The following is a 22466-nucleotide window of genomic DNA, read 5'->3' as shown; positions in this document are numbered from 1 at the left end:
AAGTATAAAGGAGCACGGTTTGTTCAAGGAACCTGAAGTGGCTTGATGTATCTAGAGCAAATGTTGGCAGACTTTTTCTATAAATGGCCAGATAGTCAATATTTTAGGCTTTACTGTCCATATAATCTGTCACAACAACTCAGTTCTGCCTTTGAAGCATGAGAGCAGTACATAAATGAATGATGTGTCTGTATTCCAATAAAACTTTATTTAAAAAAACAAGCAGCAAGATGGATTTGGCCCATGACTGTAGTTTCTCGACCCCTGGCCTGGACTGTAGATGTCTGGTAGGGAGGGGGAATGGCCAGGAAACTGACTGAGAAGTTATTCTGTGGGCCAGATTGGAACAGGCCTTGAATGTAAGGCCAAGAAGCTAGGGCTTTATCCTGGAGGTTATGGGGAGTCATGGGGTTTTAAGTGGGTATGTTGGAATAATTAGATTTATACTTTACAAATCTCATTTTGGTGAGTAGTATGGTAGCTGGGCTGTCAGGAGTAAGACTAGATGTATAAAGGTGAATGAGAAATAACTGCCTTCTCCCTTACTTTGAGCAATAGCTCCTGGTCTCACTGAGAACAGATACTTCACCCCCAACATGTTCATGTCCCAGCAATCAGTACCAATGGTGTACAGAGCTGTTGTAGCTAAAATGTGGGTCCTTGCTAGATATTCAAGGAGTAAACAAGAGTTGGGAAGCTTCTCAGACCTGAGGTATGTGTGTTGTGGGTTATTAACATTGTATGGAGAAGTGAGAGGGCAGGTGGTGTGGTGTGGTTTGGGAAACATGGAGGGTGAGCAGTGGGGAACAAGGTGAAAAGGGGAAGGAGGAGAATTGCTTCCAGGGAAGAACCCAGGAGGCCTGCCTGATTCCTGCACCCAAAGATGTGCTGCTGCTCTTCCAGCATTACCTCAGTGAATTCTGTTCCCTGATGAAGCTGGATGGACCTATTTTGTTGGGAATTCTGGAGAGATGTCTCCCCTCCTGTCTGCTCTCACCCACACCCCTTCACTACTGCTTCACTTGGGGTGGGGTTGCACACTTTGTGCCACTGCCAGGGAAATCACTTTTCTGAGCTCACAGAACTAAATTTACCTAGTGACAACTGGTCCCTTGGCTCTTCAGAGAGGTGCTGAGCTGCAGCTCTAGCCAGTGCTACATTCCCCCTGGCGAGGCAGGACTCTCACGGAGCCTCTTAGACCTTCCTGACAGAAGAGCTGCTTGTTCTGAGTCTGAGATAGTAAATCCTTGTTGTGGGAGCTGAGAGTTGCCTCTTTGGTTTTGTTTCTGCCTTTTTGTTGCTTTTAAACTTTGTCTTAAATTAGACTTTAGCTATTAGCTGAATGTGGGACAGTTCAGAGTGATATGGGATAATGCCTGCTTCAAGTATATTGGACCTCAGAGTTCTGGTTCTACACAACATTTTCCAATGCTGTGTTTATAGCTAGGTAACTGGGACTGTCTATCATAGGCTATACAGTTTGGTAGGGGAGATAGACCCATAACAAGACTGAAAAAGGTATACATAGGGGCCGTGGGAGCACAGAATTATCATCTTTGATCAAGAAGCCCTCATTATCTTCCTCAGTACCACTCCCCCACCTCTAAGCTGCCCCAACTGTGACATCATATTGTTTGATATGGACAGTTAATTTTTTCTTATTTTAAGTAAAATTTAAACAAAAGCATCTTTATAAAATTTTGCATTATAATATTAATTTTAATGAGCAATCTACATAAAAACAATGTGCTTGTTATGCAAGCAGTCTTATGACAAGTCCCTTAGCCACCACCCTCCCTTCCCATCAAACTGCAGCCCTTAAGCCTCTCCTAAATAAAATTCTAGAGTTGTCACTGGAATTCAGTGTTCTTAGAACTTTAGGTTGTTTTTTTAATGAGATTTGGACTTTTTGGGTGAAATTTGATTTTTTAAGTATAGTTTCAATTTATAAAATGCTCTGTGGACTATTAAAAGACATGTGCAAAGGCAGTTTATGACTTCTGCAAACATGACGTATTTAATTCTTACCACACTCAAGTGAGAGGGATAATTAGCCCTCATTTTGAGGGGAAAACAGGCTCAGAGATGCTGAGTTGCTTGCCCCAAAGTCACACAGGAAATGGTCTGTTTCTATAGGTTCTGACTTTTTATATTTACAGTACACTCCTTTCCTTTCCTTAAGGCTTGATGGTTGCAGCCCCACTTCTTTGTTCTCTAAAGAGGTTCCACTCAGCATCTGGCCCTTCCTTTAGGTATAGCTTCCATCAGCCTACGTTCGTCACTTGACCCCCTCTTCTTGCACAGTTCCTCTGTGTCCGCTTGGCATCAGGTGAAGTAACTCAAAAACTGGGGACTAGAATAACCTAAAGTCTCAGTCACTCATTTGTCTGGTTCCTGGGCTGCAAGACTCAGACATCTGGGCCTGCTCAGGCATCGCTAGCTCTCTGTAGTCTCTGCAAATGACCTCTCCAGAATGACAGATTCAGGGTGGCCAGGCTTCTTACATGTTGGCTCAGTGCTCCCAAGGCATGTATCCCAAAAGGGAGTGAGCCAGGTGGAATCTATACTGCCGTTTCTAACCTAGCCTGGGAAGTCATTCGACATCATTGCTGCCACATTCTCTTTTTCAGAAGACGAGTCACTAATGTCAGTCTGTGTTCAAGGGGAGAGTTCAAGTTCAACTTTTGTGGGAGGATTGTCAAAGACTTGGGGACATATTTTAAAATTTTCACAGCAAGTAATTTAATCTCTTTAAACTTAATGTTTTGAGGCAAAATTTGGGGGCAAATTGTGTTCTTATTGGGTATTACTGTTCTCATTTGTAAAATAGGTATGATATAATCCATTGGTTGTGAAGATTAAATGAGAAAATAGAAGCTCTTGGAATGTTGCTTAGTGTATAAATAAGCACTCAAAGTTGTTAATTCCTCTTCCTTTTTCCATGATTAAAAAATATGAGGAAGGAATTTCTTATATTTTTTTCTTGAGTGAAACATGTAACAAAGAAGAAAAGGCAGTCTGGTTGGCAAGTAGGACATATTCCCATGGAAGGACACATAGATGATGTGATACACTTGTACATCTGGCAGATGGGATGTGCTGTGACCTGTGACGAGATCTTAGTGGGGTGGCGCCCAGGGGTCTCTTATGACTTGTGTGCTTTTCCCTTGCAGTTCCTGAGGGAAGACCTCAATTACCATGACCCAACAGTGAAACACAGCACCTTCCATGGTGAGGATAAGCTCATCAGCGTGGAGGACCTGTGGAAGGCATGGAAGTCTTCAGAAGGTAATTAATAGCTTGGTTGTCAATGCTAGTTCCTGGAAGGTTTAGAGAAGAGAGAAGATGGGTAGCAATTTGGCTTTAAAAGGACATGAGTAAAAATGCTTAGTAAAGAGCAAACTACTGAAATGATTCTATGTCCAGTCACTGAAAAGAGACTGTATCAAGACTGAATAACACTGAGTAGAGTCACTCTGTTGAGAATGGGGAAAGATGCTCCAAAGAGAGCTGGGTTTGTTCTTTAGTAGAATTCTTATTGAAAACCATCCTATTTCCCTACCCTTCTCTTCACCAGCTCCCCACATCCCCCAGAGGAATCCCCCAGCTTTGGCTGCTTCATCTCCAGAGACAGGGAGCCTGCTGGCTTTTTTTTTTTTTTTTTTTTACTTTACAATATTGTATTATTTTGCCATACATCAACATGCATCCGCCACGGGTGTACACGTGTTCCCCATCCTGAACCTCCCTCCCACCTCCCTCCCCATACGATCCCTCTGGGTCATCCCAGTGCACCAGTCCCAAGCTTCCTGTATCCTGCATCGAACCTGGACTGGCGATTCGTTTCTTATATGATATTATGCATATTCTAATGCCATTCTCCCAAATCATCCCACCCTCCCTCTCCCACAGAGTCCAAAAGACTGTTCTGTACATCTGTGTCTCCTTTGCTGTCTCGCATACAGGATTGTCGTTACCATCTTTATAAATTCCATATATATGCATTAGTATACTGTATTGGTGTTTTTCTTTCTGGCTTACTTCACTCTGTGTAATAGGCTCCAGTTTCATCCACCTCATTAGAACAGATTCAAATGTATTCTTTTTAATGGCTGAGTAATATTCCGTTGTGTATATGTACCACAGCTTTCTTATCCATTCGTCTGCTGATGGGCATCCAGGTTGCTTCCATGACCTGGCTATTATAAACAGTGCTGCGATGAATAATGGGGTACACCTGTCTCTTTCAATTCTGGTTTCCTCGGTGTGTATGCCCAGCAGTGGGATTGCTGGGTCGTATGGCAGTTCTATTTCCAGTTTTTTAAGGAATCTCCACACTGTTCTCCATAGTGGCTGTACTAGTTTGCATTCCCACCAACAGTGTAAGAGGGTTCCCTTTTCTCCACACCCTCTCCAGCATTTATTGCTTGTAGACTTTTGGATCGCAGCCATTCTGACTGGCGTGAAATGGTACCTCATTGTGGTTTTGATTTGCATTTCTCTGATAATGAGTGATGTTGAGCATCTTTTCATGTGTTTGTTAGCCATCTGTATGTCTTCTTTGGAGAAATGTCTATTTAGTTCTTTGGCCCATTTTTTGATTGGGTCATTTTTCTGGAATTGAGCTGTAGGAGTTGCTTGTATATTTTTGAGATTAGTTGTTTGTCAGTTGCTTCATTTGCTATTATTTTCTCCCATTCTGAAGGCTGTCTTTTCACCTTGCTTATAGTTTCCTTTGTTGTGCAGAAGCTTTTTAATTTTAATTAGATCCCATTTGTTTATTTTTGCTTTTATTTCCAATATTCTGGGAGGTGGGTCATAGAGGATCCTGCTGTGATGTATGTCGGAGAGTGTTTTGCCTATGTTCTCCTCTAAAAGTTTTATAGTTTCTGGTCTTATGTTTAGATCTTTAATCCATTTTGAGTTTATTTTTGTGTATGGTGTTAGAAAGTGTTCTAGTTTCATTCTTTTACAAGTGGTTGACCAGTTTTCCCAGCACCACTTGTTAAAGAGATTGTCTTTTCTCCATTGTATATCCTTGCCTCCTTTGTCAAAGGTAAGGTGTCCATAGGTGTGTGGGTTTATCTCTGGGCTTTCTATTTTGTTCCATTGATCTCTTTCTGTCTTTGTGCCAGTATGATACTGTCTTGATGACTGTGGCTTTGTAGTAGAGCCTGAAGTCAGGCAGGTTGATTCCTCCAGTTCCATTCTTCTTTCTCAAGATTGCTTTGGCTAGTCGAGGTTTTTTGTATTTCCATACAAATTGTGAAATTATTTGTTCTAGCTCTGTGAAAAATACCATTGGTAGCTTGATAGGGATTTCATTGAATCTATAGATTGCTTTGGGTAGTATACTCATTTTCACTATATTGATTCTTCCAATCCATGAACATGGTATATTTCTCCATCTATTAGTGTCCTCTTTGATTTCTTTCATCAGTGTTTTATAGTTTTCTATATATAGGTCTTTAGTTTCTTTAGGTAGATATCTTCCTAAGTATTTTATTCTTTTCGTTGCAATGGTGAATGGAATTGTTTCCTTAATTTGTCTTTCTATTTTCTCATTATTAGTGTATAGGAATGCAAGGGATTTCTGTGTGTTGATTTTATATCCTGAAACTTTACTATATTCATTGATTAGCTCTAGTAATTTTCTGGTTGAAGTCTTTAGGGTTTTCTATGTAGAGGATCATGTCATCTGCAAACAGTGAGAGTTTTACTTCTTCTTTTCCAATCTGGATTTCTTTTATTTCTTTTTCTGCTCTGATTGCTGTGGCCAAAACTTCCAAAACTATGTTGAATAGTAGTGGTGAGAGAATTCTACTAAGGAACAAACCCAACTCTTTGGATTTAGTACCATCCTATTTCCCTACCCCTCTCTTCACTAGCTCCCCACATCCCCCAGAGGAATCCCACAGCTTTGGCTGCTTCATCTCCAGAGACAGGGAGCCTGCTGGCTTTTTGAAGCAGCCCTTTGCTTCTGAAGATCCCCACTTGGTCCTGGCTCTGCTGAGTCCTGGATGATTCAAAGATTGGGTCAAAGTACAGTTAAGACTCTCTCTTGAATCTTCTTTTCCAGGTAAAATAGACCTAATGAGAAGAAAACATTTTTTTTTTCCCATCCTACTCTTCATCTTGGTCTCCTTCTTGTAAATACTTTCATTAATGTCTTTCTTAGGTCATGGCTCCTAGAGTTGGACACAGACCTGCAGGTATAGTTTGATCAGCACGGAGATGCCCTGTGTGTCTGTTAATGCAGTCTGATTAGCTGCTGGTATCTTCAGCAGTCATATCACTCTGCAGACTCATGTTGAACTTATTAAAGCTTTAGCTCTTTAGATCCTTTTCTTGTGTAAGACTGCTAAACTATGATTGTGTGCTCAGTCTCTCAGTCATGTCTGACTTTTTGTGACCCCATGGACTGTAGCTCGCCAGGCTCCTCTGTCCATGGAATTTTCCAAGCAAGAATACTGGAGTAGGTTGCTATGCCCTCCTCCAGGGGATCTTCCTGACGCAGGAATTGAACTCGTGTCTCTTGCATCTCCTTTATTGGCAGGTGGCTTCTTTACTCCTGGGCCACTTGGGAAACCCCACTAAACTAAGAGTACCTTTTCTTGGGGGAGGGGTTGTTTTTCCTAGAGCATTTGCTTCAGAATTCCAAGTGAAAGGGCATGTCTAACTGTGTGAGACTTGACAGGGAAGGGAAAAAAAGTGCATTAGCCTCCTTTCCATTTGTGTCTGTGGCTAATGTCCTTTGATATGAACAAGAATGGAGGCAATCTCTCCCTTGGCTCTCTGAGGGTAGGTCTTGATGCTAAGAAGAATTAAATGTAAGTGACCACCAGAGTCCCTGGTTTTTCAGATGACGAACCTTAGGCCTAGATTTATAAAGTTATTTGTTCATTGTATTTAGTAAATAGTGGAGCCAGGACTTAGACCTGGGCCTTCTGCTCTCTAGGCCATTGTTTTTCCATACCACCTTGGTTGAAAGCACTGATCTGGCTGTAGAGAAGATTAGTTTTGGTAGGAATGAGGCAGTTTCTATTTTTGTTTAAATTCTTACCTAGGATTATGGAATTTCAGTTCTGGAAGGGATCATCTATAATGTAGATGGAAAACAGTAATTTAAACAGTAAGACCTAGATGCTAATCCTGATTGTAGGATGGACAGGCTGATACTTCCTGTTAACTCTATTTTTAAAAAAATCAGTTTAGAAGAATCATAACTTAGCTATATACATAGCTTACTGGAAATCATTAGAAGTTGAGTTCCTTGGGGTGCTTTTGTTTAATGGCTCCTGAGCAACTCAGGCTGTCTACTGATGAGAGATCAAGCACAGAAATGATCTTTGGAATGATACCAGCACTGCCAGGAAAAATCTTCTAACATTACCATTTAATTTTAGTTTTCTTCTTTTTTTGTAATAACTTGAGGCCATGGCGCCTGGGTTTTAAGAGTGGATGTCATAAGTAAGAACTTAGAATGAAAGATGGCAGGGAGAACATTCCTGGCCTTCTCTGAAAGCCACACAGAAAAACTGGGAAGGGAAAGTGACCAAGAAAGTGCAGAAACAGAGGGACAAAATCATAATATTAGAAAACAGCTCAAGGCAATTTTCTGGTTAAGGACTTTATTTCTGAACTTAGCAACTAATTGGAACACTTCCAAACATGTTCTAAATGACAGGAAGATGGAAGATGATGGAGTGAGTTTTTAAGAGTTTGTACCCATCACTGATGAGCAGAGAAAAGCATTTCATTGCAGTGATGTTGCTCATAGCTAAGCTAGAAATGATACATACATACAATTTTGGATTTGCTCACCATGTGTCATGCCTGATGGTTTGACAAACTAAAAGTGAAAATCTTATGTACTATTTCTCCAAACAATTTGTTTCATTATTCCAAGTAAAGCTCCTAATTTCTCTAGAGTTACAATTTCCAGGGCTACAAAAAGCATGTGCTATTCTGGCACTGGCTCAAACTTGCTGGCCTGGGTTTTGCTAGATGATGTAGTTATTAGCAGTGGTCATTTCTATTCAGAACATTAGCTGACTAATGTCAGTACCGTCTATGTGATTAGTGTTGTTAACATTTTCTGACTAATGTTGGAGCCAGTCTTTTCTCTGTTATTTAGATTTAAGCCAAAAAGCCCGATAATTTCTACATTAGCCAGCTCTTAACTTTAATAATAAAAAACAACAATAACAACTAAAAAACTGATATTTAACATGTGCCAGGACTGAAGTGACTTAGCAGCAGCAGCAGCAGCAGGCAATGTTCTGAGTGCTTTACGTATATTAGCTCATTTATTTCTTACAAAAAGCTTATGGAGTACACTTATTACAATTGTCTCCATTTACAGATGAGGAAGATGAAGCAGAGAGAGTCATTAAGTGAAGTAATGTAATGCAGTTTTGCTACTCACTGTCCAGGGTTAGTGCAGACTTCATAAGAAAAGGGTACAGTACCTAACAAGACTACTCTCACTTCAGACACCAAACTATTAATAGCTGTAAGCTTTAGGTATTTCCAGACCACCTGTACTCTGACTAACTGGCTACAAAAGCAGGGGTTCCCACAATCCCCTCAGGTTTAATAATTTACTAAATGACTGTCAGGATTCAGGGAAGTGGTATGCCTATGATTGTAATTTTATTATAAAGGATAAAAATTAGGACCAGCAAAAGAAAGACAGACACCCATATGGCAAGGTCTTATAGGGTTCTGAATGTGGAGCTTCTGTGCCCTCTCCCCATGGAATCAGAACATATCACCCTCCTGGCGCATGAGTCGTAATGCAACCATGAAGCTCAGCTAAGCTTCATTGTCAAGAGTTTTTATTGGGGTCTCCTATAATATAAGCGTGATTGATTGACACACATGACTGAATTCAATCTCCAGGTCCCTGTTCCTCTCCAAAGGTTGGGCTGATGTCACTTGACTCAAAGTCCCAATCCCCTAGTCACATGGTTGATCTTTCTGGTGACCAGCCCCCATCCAGAGTTCTCTTATTAGTATGAACTCAAGTGTGATCCAGGGCCCACCACAAATAACAAAGATACTCCTATCATCAAGGAAAATGACCTTAAGATAAAAAACAACCAAATTCTTTATCATACACAGTTAAGTCATTAAGTAAGGGAGAGCTGAACTAGTAGGGCTGAGGAAGAGTTAAGAACAAGGGCAACTCCAGGGATCCCAGCAGCCAGGACTGGGGAATTGGCCTCTTCTAACTGGTAACTCAAAGCCAAAGATGGAGAAGCTCTATACAGTCAACAAAAACAAGACCAGGAGCTGACTGTGGCTCAGATCATGAACTCCTTATTGCCAAATTCAGACTTAAATGGAAGAAAGTAGAGAAAACCACTAGACCATTCAGGTATGACTTAAATTAAATCCCTTATGATTATACAGTGGAAGTGAGAAATAGATTTAAGGGACTAGATCTGATAGATAGAGTGCCTGATGAACTATGGAATGAGGTTTGTGACATTGTACAGGAGACAGGGATCAAGACCATCCCCATGGCAAAGAAATGCAAAAAAGCAAAATGGCTGTCTGGGGAGGCCTTACAAATAGCTGTGAAAAGAAGAGAAGCGAAAAGCAAAGGAGAAAAGGAAAGATACAAACATCTGAATGCAGAGTTCCAAAGAATAGCAAGAAGAGATAAGAAAGCCTTCCTCAGAGATCAATGCAAAGAAATAGAGGAAAACAACAGAATGGGAAAGACTAGAGATCTCTTCAAGAAAATTAGAGATACCAAGGGAACATTTCATGCAAAGATGGGCTCAATAAAGGACAGAAATGGTATGGACCTAATAGAAGCAGATGATATTAAGAAGAGCTGGCAAGAATACACAGAATAACTGTACAAAAAAGATCTTCACGACCCAGATAATCACAATGGTGTGATCACTGACCTAGAGCCAGATATCCCGGAATGTGAAGTTAAGTGGGCCTTAGAAAGCATCACTACGAACAAAGCTAGTGGAGGTGATGGAATTCCAGTTGAGCTATTTCAAATCCTGAAAGATGATGCTGTAAAAGTGCTGCACTCAATATGCCAGCATATTTGGAAACCTCAGCAGTGGCCACAGGACTGGAAAAGGTCCGTTTTCATTCCAACCCCAAAGAAAGGCAATGCCAAAGAATGCTCAAACTACTGCACAATTGCACTCATCTCACACGCTAGTAAAGTAATGCTCAAAATTCTCCAAGCCAGACTTCAGCAATACGTGAACCGTGAACTTCCTGATGTTCAAGCTGGTTTTGAAGAGGCAGAGGAACCAGAGACCAAATAGCCAACATCCGCTGTATCATTGAAAACAGATCTAAGGGAGTTCCAGAAAAACATCTATTTCTGCTTTATTGACCATGCCAAAGCCTTTGACTGTGTGGATCACAAGAAACTGTGGAAAATTCTGAAAGAGATGGGAATACCAGACCACCTGACCTGCCTCTTGAGAAATCTGTATGCAGGTCAGGAAGCAACAGTTAGAACTGCACATGGAACAACAGACTGGTTCCAAATAGGAAAAGGAGTACGTCAAGGCTGTATACTGTCACCCTGCTTATTTAACGTATATGCAGAGTACATCATGAGAAACGCTGGGCTGGAAGAAGCACAAGCTGGAATCAAGATTGCGGGGAGAAATATCAATAACCTCAGATATGCAGATGACACCACCCTTATGGCAGAAATTGAAAAGGAACTAAAAAGCCTCTTGATGAAGGTGAAAGAGGAGACTGAAAAAGTTGACTTAAAACTCAGCATTCAGAAAACGAAGATCATGGCATCTGGTCCCATCACTTCATGGGAGATAGATGGGGAAAGAGTGGAAACAGTGTCAGACTTTATTTGGGGGGGCTCCAAAATCACTGCAGACGGTGACTGCAGCCATGAAATTAAAAGACACTTACTCCTTGGAAGAAAAGTTATGACCAACCTAGATAGCATATTCAAAAGCAGAGACATTACTTTGCCAGCAAAGGTCCATCTAGTCAAGGCTATGGTTTTTCCAGTGGTCATGTATGGATGTGAGAGTTGGACTGTGAAGAAAGCTGAGCGCCAAAGAATTGATGCTTTTGAATTGTGGTGCTGGAGAAGACTCTTGAGAGTCCCTTGGACTGCAAGGAGATCCAACCAGTCCATTCTGAAGGAGATCAGTCCTGGGATTTCTTTGGAAGGAATGATGCTAAAGCTGAAACTCCAGTACTCTGTCTGGCCACCTTGTGCGAAGAGTTGACTCATTGGAAAAGACTCTGATGCTGGGAGGGATTGGGGGTAGGAGGAGAAGGGGACGACAGAGGATGAGCTGGCTGGATGGCATCACTGACTCGATGGACGTGAGTCTGGGTGAACTCTGGGAATTGGTGATGGACAGGGAAGCCTGGCGTGCTTCGATTCATGGGGTCGCAAAGAGTCGGACACGATTGAGCGACTGATCTGAACTGAACTGAACTGGTAACTCTCATATGACTCAGCTATATTCATTTTTCATCTCTAAGTGTCTTTGTTCAAGAGTCAGATATGGTGGAGGGAGAATCAGATTGGCACAGTTTGGATCACAGCCTTGAGAGAGTACGTGTGTGGGGGGGAGCGGTGCTGGAGGGTGCGGTAAATCCGAATCCCTTTAAGATCCTTGAGGTAAGGGGAGTGGCAGTTCTTTAATGGAAGAGAAGCTGAGTGAATTTTGTAGGATCTTTGAGAAATAGAATTGTTTGTTTGTTTGAGCCAGTGAAAACAGTAACTATGCCCTTTGTAGTGAGGGGAGGCATTGACCCAAGAGAATTACTTTCTAAAGCGGGGCTTCCATTCTTTAAACAAATTGTGCTGTTTTACTGTTTCTTCTCCCTTTCCTGAACATGAGGTTTAAAAAGATGTTGTCTGTTGAACAAAGCATATTTGGTAATAATTTCTTACCCATTTTTATGGATCAGAAGCACCTTAACTATCAAGTTTGATTCTAAGGAATATGATTCCAGATAAAAGCAAAAGAACTTGGTATTTTAGTATCACTCAGAACTTTGTCTTGAGAGGATGTTTGTTTTCTACTAGGCTTTTGGAAATAAGAAAATAAGCTGACTGTCCTCCTGTTCTATCTGTGCTGTTCATCGTAGGACAGGATTTTTTACAGGAGCTGTAGAGCAATATTGGAGAACCAGAAGGGTTTCAGGAAGAAAACTCAGCAGAACTGGCCTCTCTGTTGACATAACACAGGGGACCAGGTGGCATTGGAATTTAGCATAAACCATTTCAGAAGTCAGATCAATATAAAAGAGCAGACATCCCCTTTTTTGCTTTTACATAAACCCGACAAGAGATCTATTTATTCTGTTCTTTTAGCTATTTAAAAATTACTTTGCTAAGTGAATCTTCAAATCATTTAGTTAAATTCCTCAACCATTAGTTGTTTGTGGCTACATTTTTGGGGAAAAAAGATACACTTGGCTTTTTCTTTCTCTTACATTCTTTCAGGTATAAATGTAAAATGACTGTGATAAGTGTTAAAATCATTGCATCAATGCTGGTTGTATTTTGTTATCTAAAAAAAAATTGAACAAACCACAGTCATTTTCTATTTATATTAATAGTCACTTGAGGGTAAAAATGTCCTACTTGCATCCCCATTTAATAAAGGAAACTGAGCATCTCTCACCTGTTTCTGTTCCCAAGTCCAGAGGATTCTACCTCTTTAATATATTTTATGTGCATTTCCTATGATACTGTTTTCACTCAACTACCTCTTCTAAAGGAGATTTATTCAGTTGTAATTGACAATAAAATATAGTTAAAGTGTACGGTTTTTGAAGTTTTGACACATGTATACAACTGTGAAACCATCACCACAATCAAGATAGTGAATATATTCATCACCCCTACAGTTTTTCTCACAGTCCTTTGTGATCTTTCCCTTCCTACCTCTCAGACAATTACTGATCTTCTTTCAGTCACTATAGGCTTGCATTTTATAGAATTTTCCATACATGGAGTCATATAATAGGTATTTAAATATGTACTTCTTTCACTTAGCATAGTTGTTTTGAGATTCATTCATGTTGTTGCATATATAAATATTTTATTTATTTTTATTGCTTAATAGTATAACAATCCATTCTCTAAATATACCACAATTTATTTATCCATTCACCTACTGACAGACATTTGAGTTATATCCAGTTTTCGGTTCTTATAAATAAAGCTTCTATGAACATTCACATACAAGTTTTTCTATGGACATATATTTTCTTTTCTCTTAGGTAAGTATCTAGGAGTGAAATGGCTAGATCATTTGGTAGGTATATATTTTTAAAAAACTGTCAGATTGTCTTCAAAGTAGTTGTATCATTATACATTCTCACCAGTAGTGTGTGACTTGCAGTTCTTCCACATCCTTGCTAGCACTTGGTATGATCAGTCTTTCTTTTTTCTTTTTTTTTTTTTTAATATTTATTTTTTTGTCTGTGCTGGGTCTTAGTTGCGACACATGGGATCTCTAGTTGTAGCGAACTCTTAGTTGTGGCATGTGGGATCTAGTTCCTTGACCAGGGATCGAACCCTGGGCCCCTACCATAAGAGCTCGGAGTCTTAGCCTCTGGACCACCAGGGAAGTTCCTGGTCAGTCTTTTAAATTTTAGCTATTCTAACAGTATAGTGTTGTTTCATAGTGATTTTATTTTGCACTTTCCTGATGATTATTGATATTGGGCATCTTTTTCATGTGCCATTCACATATCTTCTTTGGTGAATTATCTGTCCAAATTGTATGTCTGTATTTTAATTGGCTTGTGGGGTGTTTTTTTTTTTTTTTTATTGTTGAAGTTTAAGAGTCCTTTATATATTCTGGATATAAATTCTTTATGGAAAAAAAAAGCCTTTATAAGATGTATGCTTTGTAAAGATTTTCTCCAGTCTATGGTTTGTCTTATCATCCTCTTAACAGTATCTTTTAAAGAGCAGAAAGCTTTACTTTTTTTCTGAACTTCAGTTTATCAGTTAGTTCTTTTATGGATCATGCTTTTGGTGTCATTTGTAAGAAATTTTTGCTTAACCCACACTTGTGCAAGCATTTTCTACTGTATTTCTTTCTAGAAGTTTTATAGTTTTAGGTTTTACATTTAGACTTATGATCTGTTTTGTATTCATTTTTGTATATGGTGTTAAGTATGGATTTTAGTTATTTTTGTGCTTATGGATGTCCCAGTTGTTCTAGAACCATTTGTTGAAAATTCTGTCTTTTCTCCACTGCGTTGCCTTGCACTTTTTGTAAAAAATCAGTTGTCCATATAACTGTGGGTTTACTTATGGACTCTGTTCTGTCTACTCATCTATTTGTCTTTGTGTCAGTACCATGGTATTTTTGTTACAATAGTCTTATAGTAATTCTTTCAGTCAGATAGTGTTAGCCCTCCAGCTTTGTTTTTCTTTTTCAAAATTGTTTTGGCTGTTTGTCCTCAATTCAGCTTGTCAATTTCTAAAAAAAAAAATCCCTATGGGATTTTATCTGTAGATTAGTGTGTAAGAGCTGACATCTTAACAAGATTTAGTTTTCTGACCTATGGACAGAGTATATTGCTACATTTGTTTAGGAGGTACATTTTCTCTCAGCATGTTTTTTAAAATTAATTTATTAATTTATTTGGTTGTGTCGGGTCTTAGTTGTGGCGTATAGGATCTAGTTCCCTGACCAAGAGTTGAATCTGGGCCCCCTATATTGGGAGCTCGGAATCTTAGCCACTAGACCACCAGGGAAGTCCCTCTCAGGATCAGTTTTCAGGATACAAATCTTTCATATCTTTTGTTGGATTTATTTATAAGTATTTCACAGGTTTTGATTGTATTGTGAGTAGTAGTTTTTAAATTGTGGTAAAATATACATCATGTAAATTTTACTATTGTGTGTGTGTATGCTCAGTCACTCAGTCATGTCTGACTCTTTGCGAACCCTTAGACTGTAGCTTCCCAGACTCCTCTGTCCATGAAATTTTCCAGGCAAGAATACTGGAATGGGTTGCCATTTCCTACTCCAGGGGATCTTCCCAACCCAGGGATCAAATCCCTGTCTCTTGTGTCTCCTTCACTGGCAGCAGATTCTCTACCACTGTGCCACTTGACCACCCCAAATTTTACTATTAAGTGATGTTAATTTAATTTTGATTATTGCTTTATAAGAAAAACATAATTGATTTTATATATTGATCTTGTACTCTGCAATCTTGTTAAACTCACTTACTAGTAGGATACCATCAGATTTTCAAATTAGACAGTTGTGTCTGCTAGTAAAGAAAGTTTAATTTTTTTCTTTTCCAACCTGGATGCCTTTAAGAAATATTTTTCTTATCTGATTGCCCTGGTTAGTATCTCCAGTACTGTATTGAAGAGAAGCAGTAAGAGCAGGCATCTTCATCTTGTTTCTGATATTAAAGGGAAATCATTTAGTCTTTCACCATTAAATATAACATTAAATATAATGGTGTGTCCAACTCTTGCAACCCCATGGACTGTAGCCTGCCAGGCTCCTCTGTCCATTGGATTCTCCAGGCAAGAATACTGAAGTGGGTTGCCATTTCCTTTTCCAGGGGATCTTCCCCACCCAAGAATTGAACGTGGGTCTCCTGCATTGCAGGCAGATACTTTACCAACTGAGCTACAAGGGAAGCCCTCAAATATAACATTAGCTGTTGCTCTTTGGTTGGTTGGTTGGTTGTTTTTGTTTGTTTTCTATAAAAACCTTTCGTCAGATCAAGGAAGCTACCTTCTATTCCTAGTTTGCTGAGAACTTTGATCAGGAATGGATGTTGGATTTTCTTTTTAAATTTTCTTTATTTTATTTTTGGCTGTTCTGGGTCTTGGTTGCTGAACAGGCTTTTCTCTAGTTGTGAGTGGGCGCTACTGCCTAGTTATGGTTCGTGGGCGTCTCACTGCAATGGACTCTCTTGTTGAGGAGCACGGCTCTAGGGCTCGAGGGCTTCAGAAGTTGTGGCTCCCAGGCTCTAGAGCACAGGCTCAGTAGCTGTGGCGCATGGGCTTCGTTGCCCCGCAGCATGTGAAATATTCCTGAATCAGGGGTGGAACACTCGTCTCCTACATTGGCAGGCAAATTCTTTACCACTGAGCCACCAAGGAAGTCCTGGATGTTGGATTTTATCCAGTGAGTTTCAGAGTTGATTGCCTGGTTTTTCTGCTTTTGTTTGCTAATATGATAAATTATATTGACTGATTTTTCCATGTTGAACTAGTTGTATTCTTGGGATGAACCCCACTTGGTCATTTTCTAAATATATGGTTGGATTTTACTTGTTAAAATTTTATTATTTTTATTTTTCTATTAAAATGTTTAAATTGAGATATAGTTGATTTACAGTATTTTATTAGTTTCAGGCATACAGCATAGCAATTTTGTATTTTTTTTTTTTTTACAGATTGTCACTATTAAAAGCTAATATTTCATATTTGCTAAAACTTTGTTTCAAACTTGTGGACCTTTGTTAGGGGTTTAGGGATATTGGTTTGTCATTTTCTTTTCTTGTTTTATCAGGATAATGCTGGCCTCATAAAATGAGTTGGTAAGTATTCATCAATTTTCAGAAGACTTCATGCAGAATTGGTGTATTTTTCCTTGAATATTTGGTAGAATTCACCAGTAAAGCAATTTGAGCCTGGTGTTTTCCTTGTGGGAAGGTTTTCTGTTTTCTTTTTTACAGTATCAATTTCTTTAATTTGTTGTTCAGTAGCTCAGTCATGTCTGACTCTTTGCAACCCCATGGACTGCAGCATATCAGGCTTCCCTGTTCATCACTAACTCCTGGAGTTTGCTCAAACTCATGTCCATTGAATCGATGATACCATCCATCCTTCTCATCCTCTGTTGCACCCTTCTCCTCCTGCCCTCAATCTTTCCCAGCATCAGAGTCTTTTCCAGTGAGTCAGCTCTTTGCATCAGGTGGCCAAAGTATTTAATGTGTTGGAGCTTCAACTTTAGCATCAGTCCTTCCAATGAATATTCAGGACTGATTTCCTTTAGAACTGACTGGTTTGATCTCCTTGCAGTTCAAGGGACTCTCAAGAGTCTTCTCCAGCACCACAGTTTGAAAGTATGCTTCTTTATGGTCCAACTTCCATATCTGTACACAACTACTAGAAAAACCATAGCTTTGGCTACACAGACCTTTGTCGGCAAAGTGATGTCTCTGGTTTTTAATACACTGTCTAGGTTTGTCATAGCTTTTCTTCCAAGGAGCAAGAGCAAGGAGCAAGTCTTTTAATTTCATGGCTGCAGTCACTGCCCACAGTGATTTTGGAGCCCAAGAAAATAAAGTCTGTCACTGTTTCAATTTTTTCCTCATTTATTTGCCAAGAAATGATGGGACCAGATGCCGTGATCTTAGTTTTTTGAAAGTTGAGTTTTAAACCAGTTTTTTCACTCTCCTCTTTCACCTTTATCAAGAGGCTATTTAGTTCCTGTTCACTTTCTGCCTTTAGAGTGGTGTCATCTGCATATATGTGGTTATTGATATTTCTCCCAGAAAGCTTGACTCCAGCTTGAGCTTCATCCAGCCTGGCATTTCACATAATGTACTCTCCATATAAGTGAAATAAATAGGATAACAATATACAGCCTTGACATACTCCTTTCCCAATTTGGAGCCAATCTGTTGATCCATGTCTAGTTCTAACTGTTGCTTCTTGACCTGCATACAGGTTTCTCAAGAGGAAGGTGAGGTGGTCTGGTATTCCCATCTCTTTAAGAATTTCCCACAGTTTGTTGTGATTGACACAATCAAAGATTTTAGCGTAGTCAATGAAGCACAAAAGTAGATATTTTTCTGGAATTGTCTTGCTTTTTCTATGATCCAATGGATGTTGGCAATTTGATCTCTGGTCCTTCTGCCTTTTCTAAATCCAACTTGTACATCTGGAAGTTCTTGGCTACCTGCCTTTTTATTTCCCCACAAAAATGCTTGAGGGCATTATCTTACATGATTCCATATTTTTTAGAAAAATGTATTTGGCTGCTTTGGGTCTTTGTCATGACACACAGGAGTTCGTTGTGCCATATGAGGTGTTTAGTTGTGGTGCACGGACTCTCTAGTTGTGGCACATGGGCTCAGTAGTTGCGGTGTGCAGGCTTAGTTGTTCTGTGGCATGTGGGATCTTACTTCCCCGACCAGGGATGGAACCTGAATGCCCTGCATTCCAAAGCAGATTGTTAACCATTGGACCACCAGGGAAGTCCCTATATGATTCCATTCCCTAAAGATATGATTCCATATTTTAACTCACAGTGTGGGAGCTGGCCCAGAGCAGGGATGTAGAAGACAGGAGTCTGCCTTTGTGTGATCTTATACAAGTTATTTGACTCATTTAACATTCCAAACTTTAGGTTCTCATAATATTCTGCAGCCATGCTGCTAGTCTTTCTCTAATCTGGTCTCTGCTAGCCAAGTAGCTTCCTATGGGATGGTGTTCACTAGTATGTTCTTTTGAACACTGGCAGAGCTGATTTTTGCCAGGGGCCTAGTGGGTCTATCACATGAGTCCTAGGTGAAAGGGCCAGGTTCTTTTTGCAATAATGGTTTAAGGCTTGGTATTGATTCCATGTTAGAAAACTAACATGATATCTGCCTCATTCTAGGCTCAGATGGCAAACTGCTAGTGAGAGCCAGAAGGAAACCACTTAGAGAAAAATCACAAGTCTAGGCTACAAACTGTCTTTAGGGAGGGCCCCTTTGATGAGATTCTGTAGGTGTCTTGGAATGCTGTCTCCTGAGTAGCCAGATAAGAATCTAGGCTTTGTGTTGCCTTTTCTGACTCACTCTGGCAGTCGCTCCTTCCTCTGTGCTCCCACATCATCCCATACATTGCTTTTACCTAGCGCTTGTCACATTGTATTATATTCATTTAATTTCCTGTATGTCTCCTTCTCTAGAAAAGAGTCCTTGATGATGGAGATCATTCAGACTGATCTCTGTATCTTGTAACCAACCAGGGATCTATTAGAGTAGAAGCCAGTGAAAGCTTAGTGAGTGAATGAATGGTGATAATAATAGCTTATTTTTTTTTTTAGCACTTACTGTATGCTAGGAACTTCTCATATTTTCACTACATTCTTATGATGTAGGAACTCTGATTCTCACCATTTTGTAGGTGACAGAATGAGGTTGAAAAAAGTAACTTGTTCATGACCTTACATCTAGTCAGTAGCAGATCTCAAATTCAATCCAAATCACTTGGTTCTAGAGTCCAAATCCTTAACCATGGTGCTAGAGGTGACCAAAAGGTTGACAAAAGACTGACCAAAGGCTAACTGAGTAGCTAAGTAAGTGACTAACAGTTGTGTGAAAGAGAGGCAGAGAAGGTACTGGTAACTCTTCTGCCAGACATAGTTCTGGGCTGTGAGTTTGAAACTACAAAGGTGAGTGGGGGCTCTATCTGGAGGCACCACTGGTCCATCAGGGGAAAAAACATTATGATTTAGGAGCCCATTTCTTACTGCTTATTCTTTCTCTGACAAGAAAAAGGATTGGCCAAGGCCAGAGATCTGTTCTGGTATATCCCTGGAGGTATTGCTATAACTCATGTGCTAGGGAGTAATACTTACTCTTCCATCTGCTTGAAATGCCCTTCTCTCAAGCATCTACATGGCTCAAAGGCCAGTGGTTTCCAACTGCACAAGACAATCAACTGGGGTCAACAGGAGAATATAATAGTGTGTATTTATATTACATTTATTTTTATCTCATTCTTTGCTGCTGCTACTGCTGCTAAGTCGCTTCAGTCATGTCCGACTCTGTGCGACCCCATAGACGGCAGCCCACCAGGCTCCCTGTCCCTGGGATTCTCCAGGCAAGAATACTGGAGTGGGTTGCCATTTCCTTCTCCAATGCATGAAAGTGAAAAGTGAAAGTGAAGTCGCTCAGTCGTGTCCGACTCTTAGCGACCCCATGGACTGCAGCCTACCAGGCTCCTCTGTCCATGGATTTTCCATGCAAGAGTACTGGAGTGGGGTGCCATTGCCTTCTCCGTCTCATTCTTTAAGTTTTATATATTTTTACAATATGCCTAATGTCAGTATTGGAGAAGGACATGACAACCCACTCCAGTGTTCTTGCCTGGAGAATCCCAGGGACAGGGGAGCCTAGTGGGCTTCTGTCTGTGGGGTTGCACAGAGTCGGACACGACTGAAGCGACTTAGCAGCAGCAGCAATGTCAGTATATATATCTAATTTATAAATACATATTCATATATGGTAATGTGTGCTTGAATTTGTTTACATGCAGATTATGTCATTAAAAATGTTGGAAACTACAAAGTTAGTCACCTTGTGCATCTCTTTAATGAAGGACTATGTGTTGCTGAAAACTCCAGGGGTTGGCCTTCTCCGATTTTGTGTAATATTGTTTGTCATTTTGCCCAGAGATGTAGTCTTTGATGTCTTTAGGAGCCAAATGGACAGAGGCTTAAGGGGATGAGAGAATCATGACTTTAGAAGAGTGTCTCTTGCTTGCATGTCCTCCTGGGATTTGGTCATGTGAATCACTTGGCATCTCTCTCGGTACTAAGCTCTCCTGGCCAAATTCTGTCTCCCCTTACTGACAGCCACAGCTCTCTGTACTTGGTGTTGCCTTCTTCCTCACTTTGGGCTAGGGATTCTTCCCATTTTCTCTTTTGGAATGAGAAAACAGAACAAGATTTTTAGCTTTTAGGCACTTGAACCTTAGGAACAAGGTCCTGGCACCCCGCCTTGACTAAATGGTGGGATATCATGCTGGGACACAGGGCTGCTGTCTGACAAGGACACAGCTCACTCTGGCTTACTTTGTTCAGATTGCAGTGATTCCGAGTGGGCAACACCTTACTGGCAAGCCTTACCTAGGTAGGGCATCTGCCGGATAACAGAATAATATATGGACGCATAGCCCAAAAAACGACTGCCTTGAGGTTTGTCCTAATATGTTGGAGTCTTCGTCCTTTTCCACAAAGCTTAGCTCTGTAGAGACTGACTATCCTCATTGGAGGTCTCCTTATAGACCTTCTGCCATGTGTTAAGAGCAGTGGTTCTCAGCCGGGGGCAGTTTTGTTCCCCAGAGTACATTTGGCAGTATCTCGAGACAGTTTTGATTGTTATGATTGGCAGCATACTACTGGCATCTGGTCGGTAGATGCCAGGGTTGTTAAGTGTTGTACAGTGCATAGGGCAGCCCCCTACAACAAAGAATTAACCTGTCCAAAAGGTCAGTGCTGCAGAGACTAAGAAACCCTAGCCTAGACTGACTCCTGCTTGTCTCCACTGCAGTGTAGGGCACAAGCAGAGGAGTTCCTGCCTGCCAAGGGTCTATGCTCAGGCCTGTATCAGGGTGTCTTCCCTGTAGACAAAAGACTCTTGTGGCACTTCTGGCTGTGGACCTTTCAAGCAACAAGACATGAAGTGGCCTTTCTACTCCATACGTCATGCTGGGTGAGGCCGAGCTCCTTTGACAATACAGGCAGGAATGTGTTCCCTGCACTTTGCAGGTTGACACTTGTCTGTCCACCTCACATCTTGTGCCACTCTGCTAGGTCTTCATTACCTAACACTCTGGATGATAGCAAGTGGTCATGTTTACAATGTATGTGGAGATATATTCATTTTCAGGAATAAAAGGCCAATCCGTTGTACTTTCCTCAGCACATCTTTAATGCCTGTTCTGTCATCCCTCCTTTCCTAAGCCCTATGATTTGAGCATATTTCTTGGAAATTAATCTCTCTCTTCCCTCCAGTGTATTCTAGTCTGGAAATTAGAAATTCAACCAGGCGATGACTAAGCAGTCTCCACCTAAGCCTCCAGGACCTTGTTTTCTAGGATGCAGTTGAATGCGCTAGATCTGCCTCATTTCCTCTCGCAGAACCTTTCCTGTGCCTCTGTGAATGGTCTAAGCTACCTCCAAAGTCTCTTGGCTTTAGAACTTTTCTCCTGAGCCCCAGCGGTTTTGGGGGGACATAGAGAGATTAGAGTACTTTTGTCTTCCACTGTTTTGTTCTTTCTGAGTGTCTGCTTTATACCATGTGCTGGGCTCCACTGTGGGGGAGGAGAAGGATAAAGGGACAGGGCCCAGACTTGTAACTTCTCTAGTTTAAATAGAGTGGCAGAAGCAACCTAAGATCTGAGGTGTGCCTACCAGAGGAATACCAGTAGCATCACTGACTCAGTAGACATGAGTTTGAACAAACTCTGGGAGACAGTGAAGGACAGGGAAGCCTGGAATGCTGCAGTCCATGGGGTCACAAAGAGTCTGACATGACTGAGTGACTGAACAACAACAATCAGAGGAATGCTGATTTTTGGTCACGCGTTTCAGAAGTTAACCTCCACCTGGGCTGTATATTTGTCTGGGAAGATTGTTGTTGCTGTTTGGTGGCACACATTCAGAACATTTCTGGAACGCCTCATTTAGGATAGTTATTTTTTGAGTAAATTATTA

At 40.6% G+C, this 22466-nt stretch overlaps 1 protein-coding gene across 7 annotated transcripts in view; it reads left to right on the top strand.

The window, feature by feature from the left end:
- The window catches only part of STIM1 (stromal interaction molecule 1), a 204914-nt gene that overhangs the window by 139645 nt on the left and 42803 nt on the right, over positions 1-22466 (top strand). For all 7 annotated transcript variants that reach the window (XM_061380658.1, XM_061380663.1, XM_061380662.1 and 4 more), the window contains one exon: positions 3174-3288. In XM_061380658.1, coding sequence (XP_061236642.1) covers positions 3174-3288 — 115 coding nt within the window. The remainder of the gene's footprint in view (positions 1-3173; positions 3289-22466) is intronic.

Source organism: Bos javanicus, chromosome 15 (assembly GCF_032452875.1).
Source record: "Bos javanicus breed banteng chromosome 15, ARS-OSU_banteng_1.0, whole genome shotgun sequence".
Taxonomy (NCBI): Eukaryota; Metazoa; Chordata; class Mammalia; order Artiodactyla; family Bovidae; genus Bos; species Bos javanicus.
The sequence above is the reverse complement of the archived record's forward strand: the minus strand, read 5'-3'. Positions and strand labels throughout refer to the sequence as shown.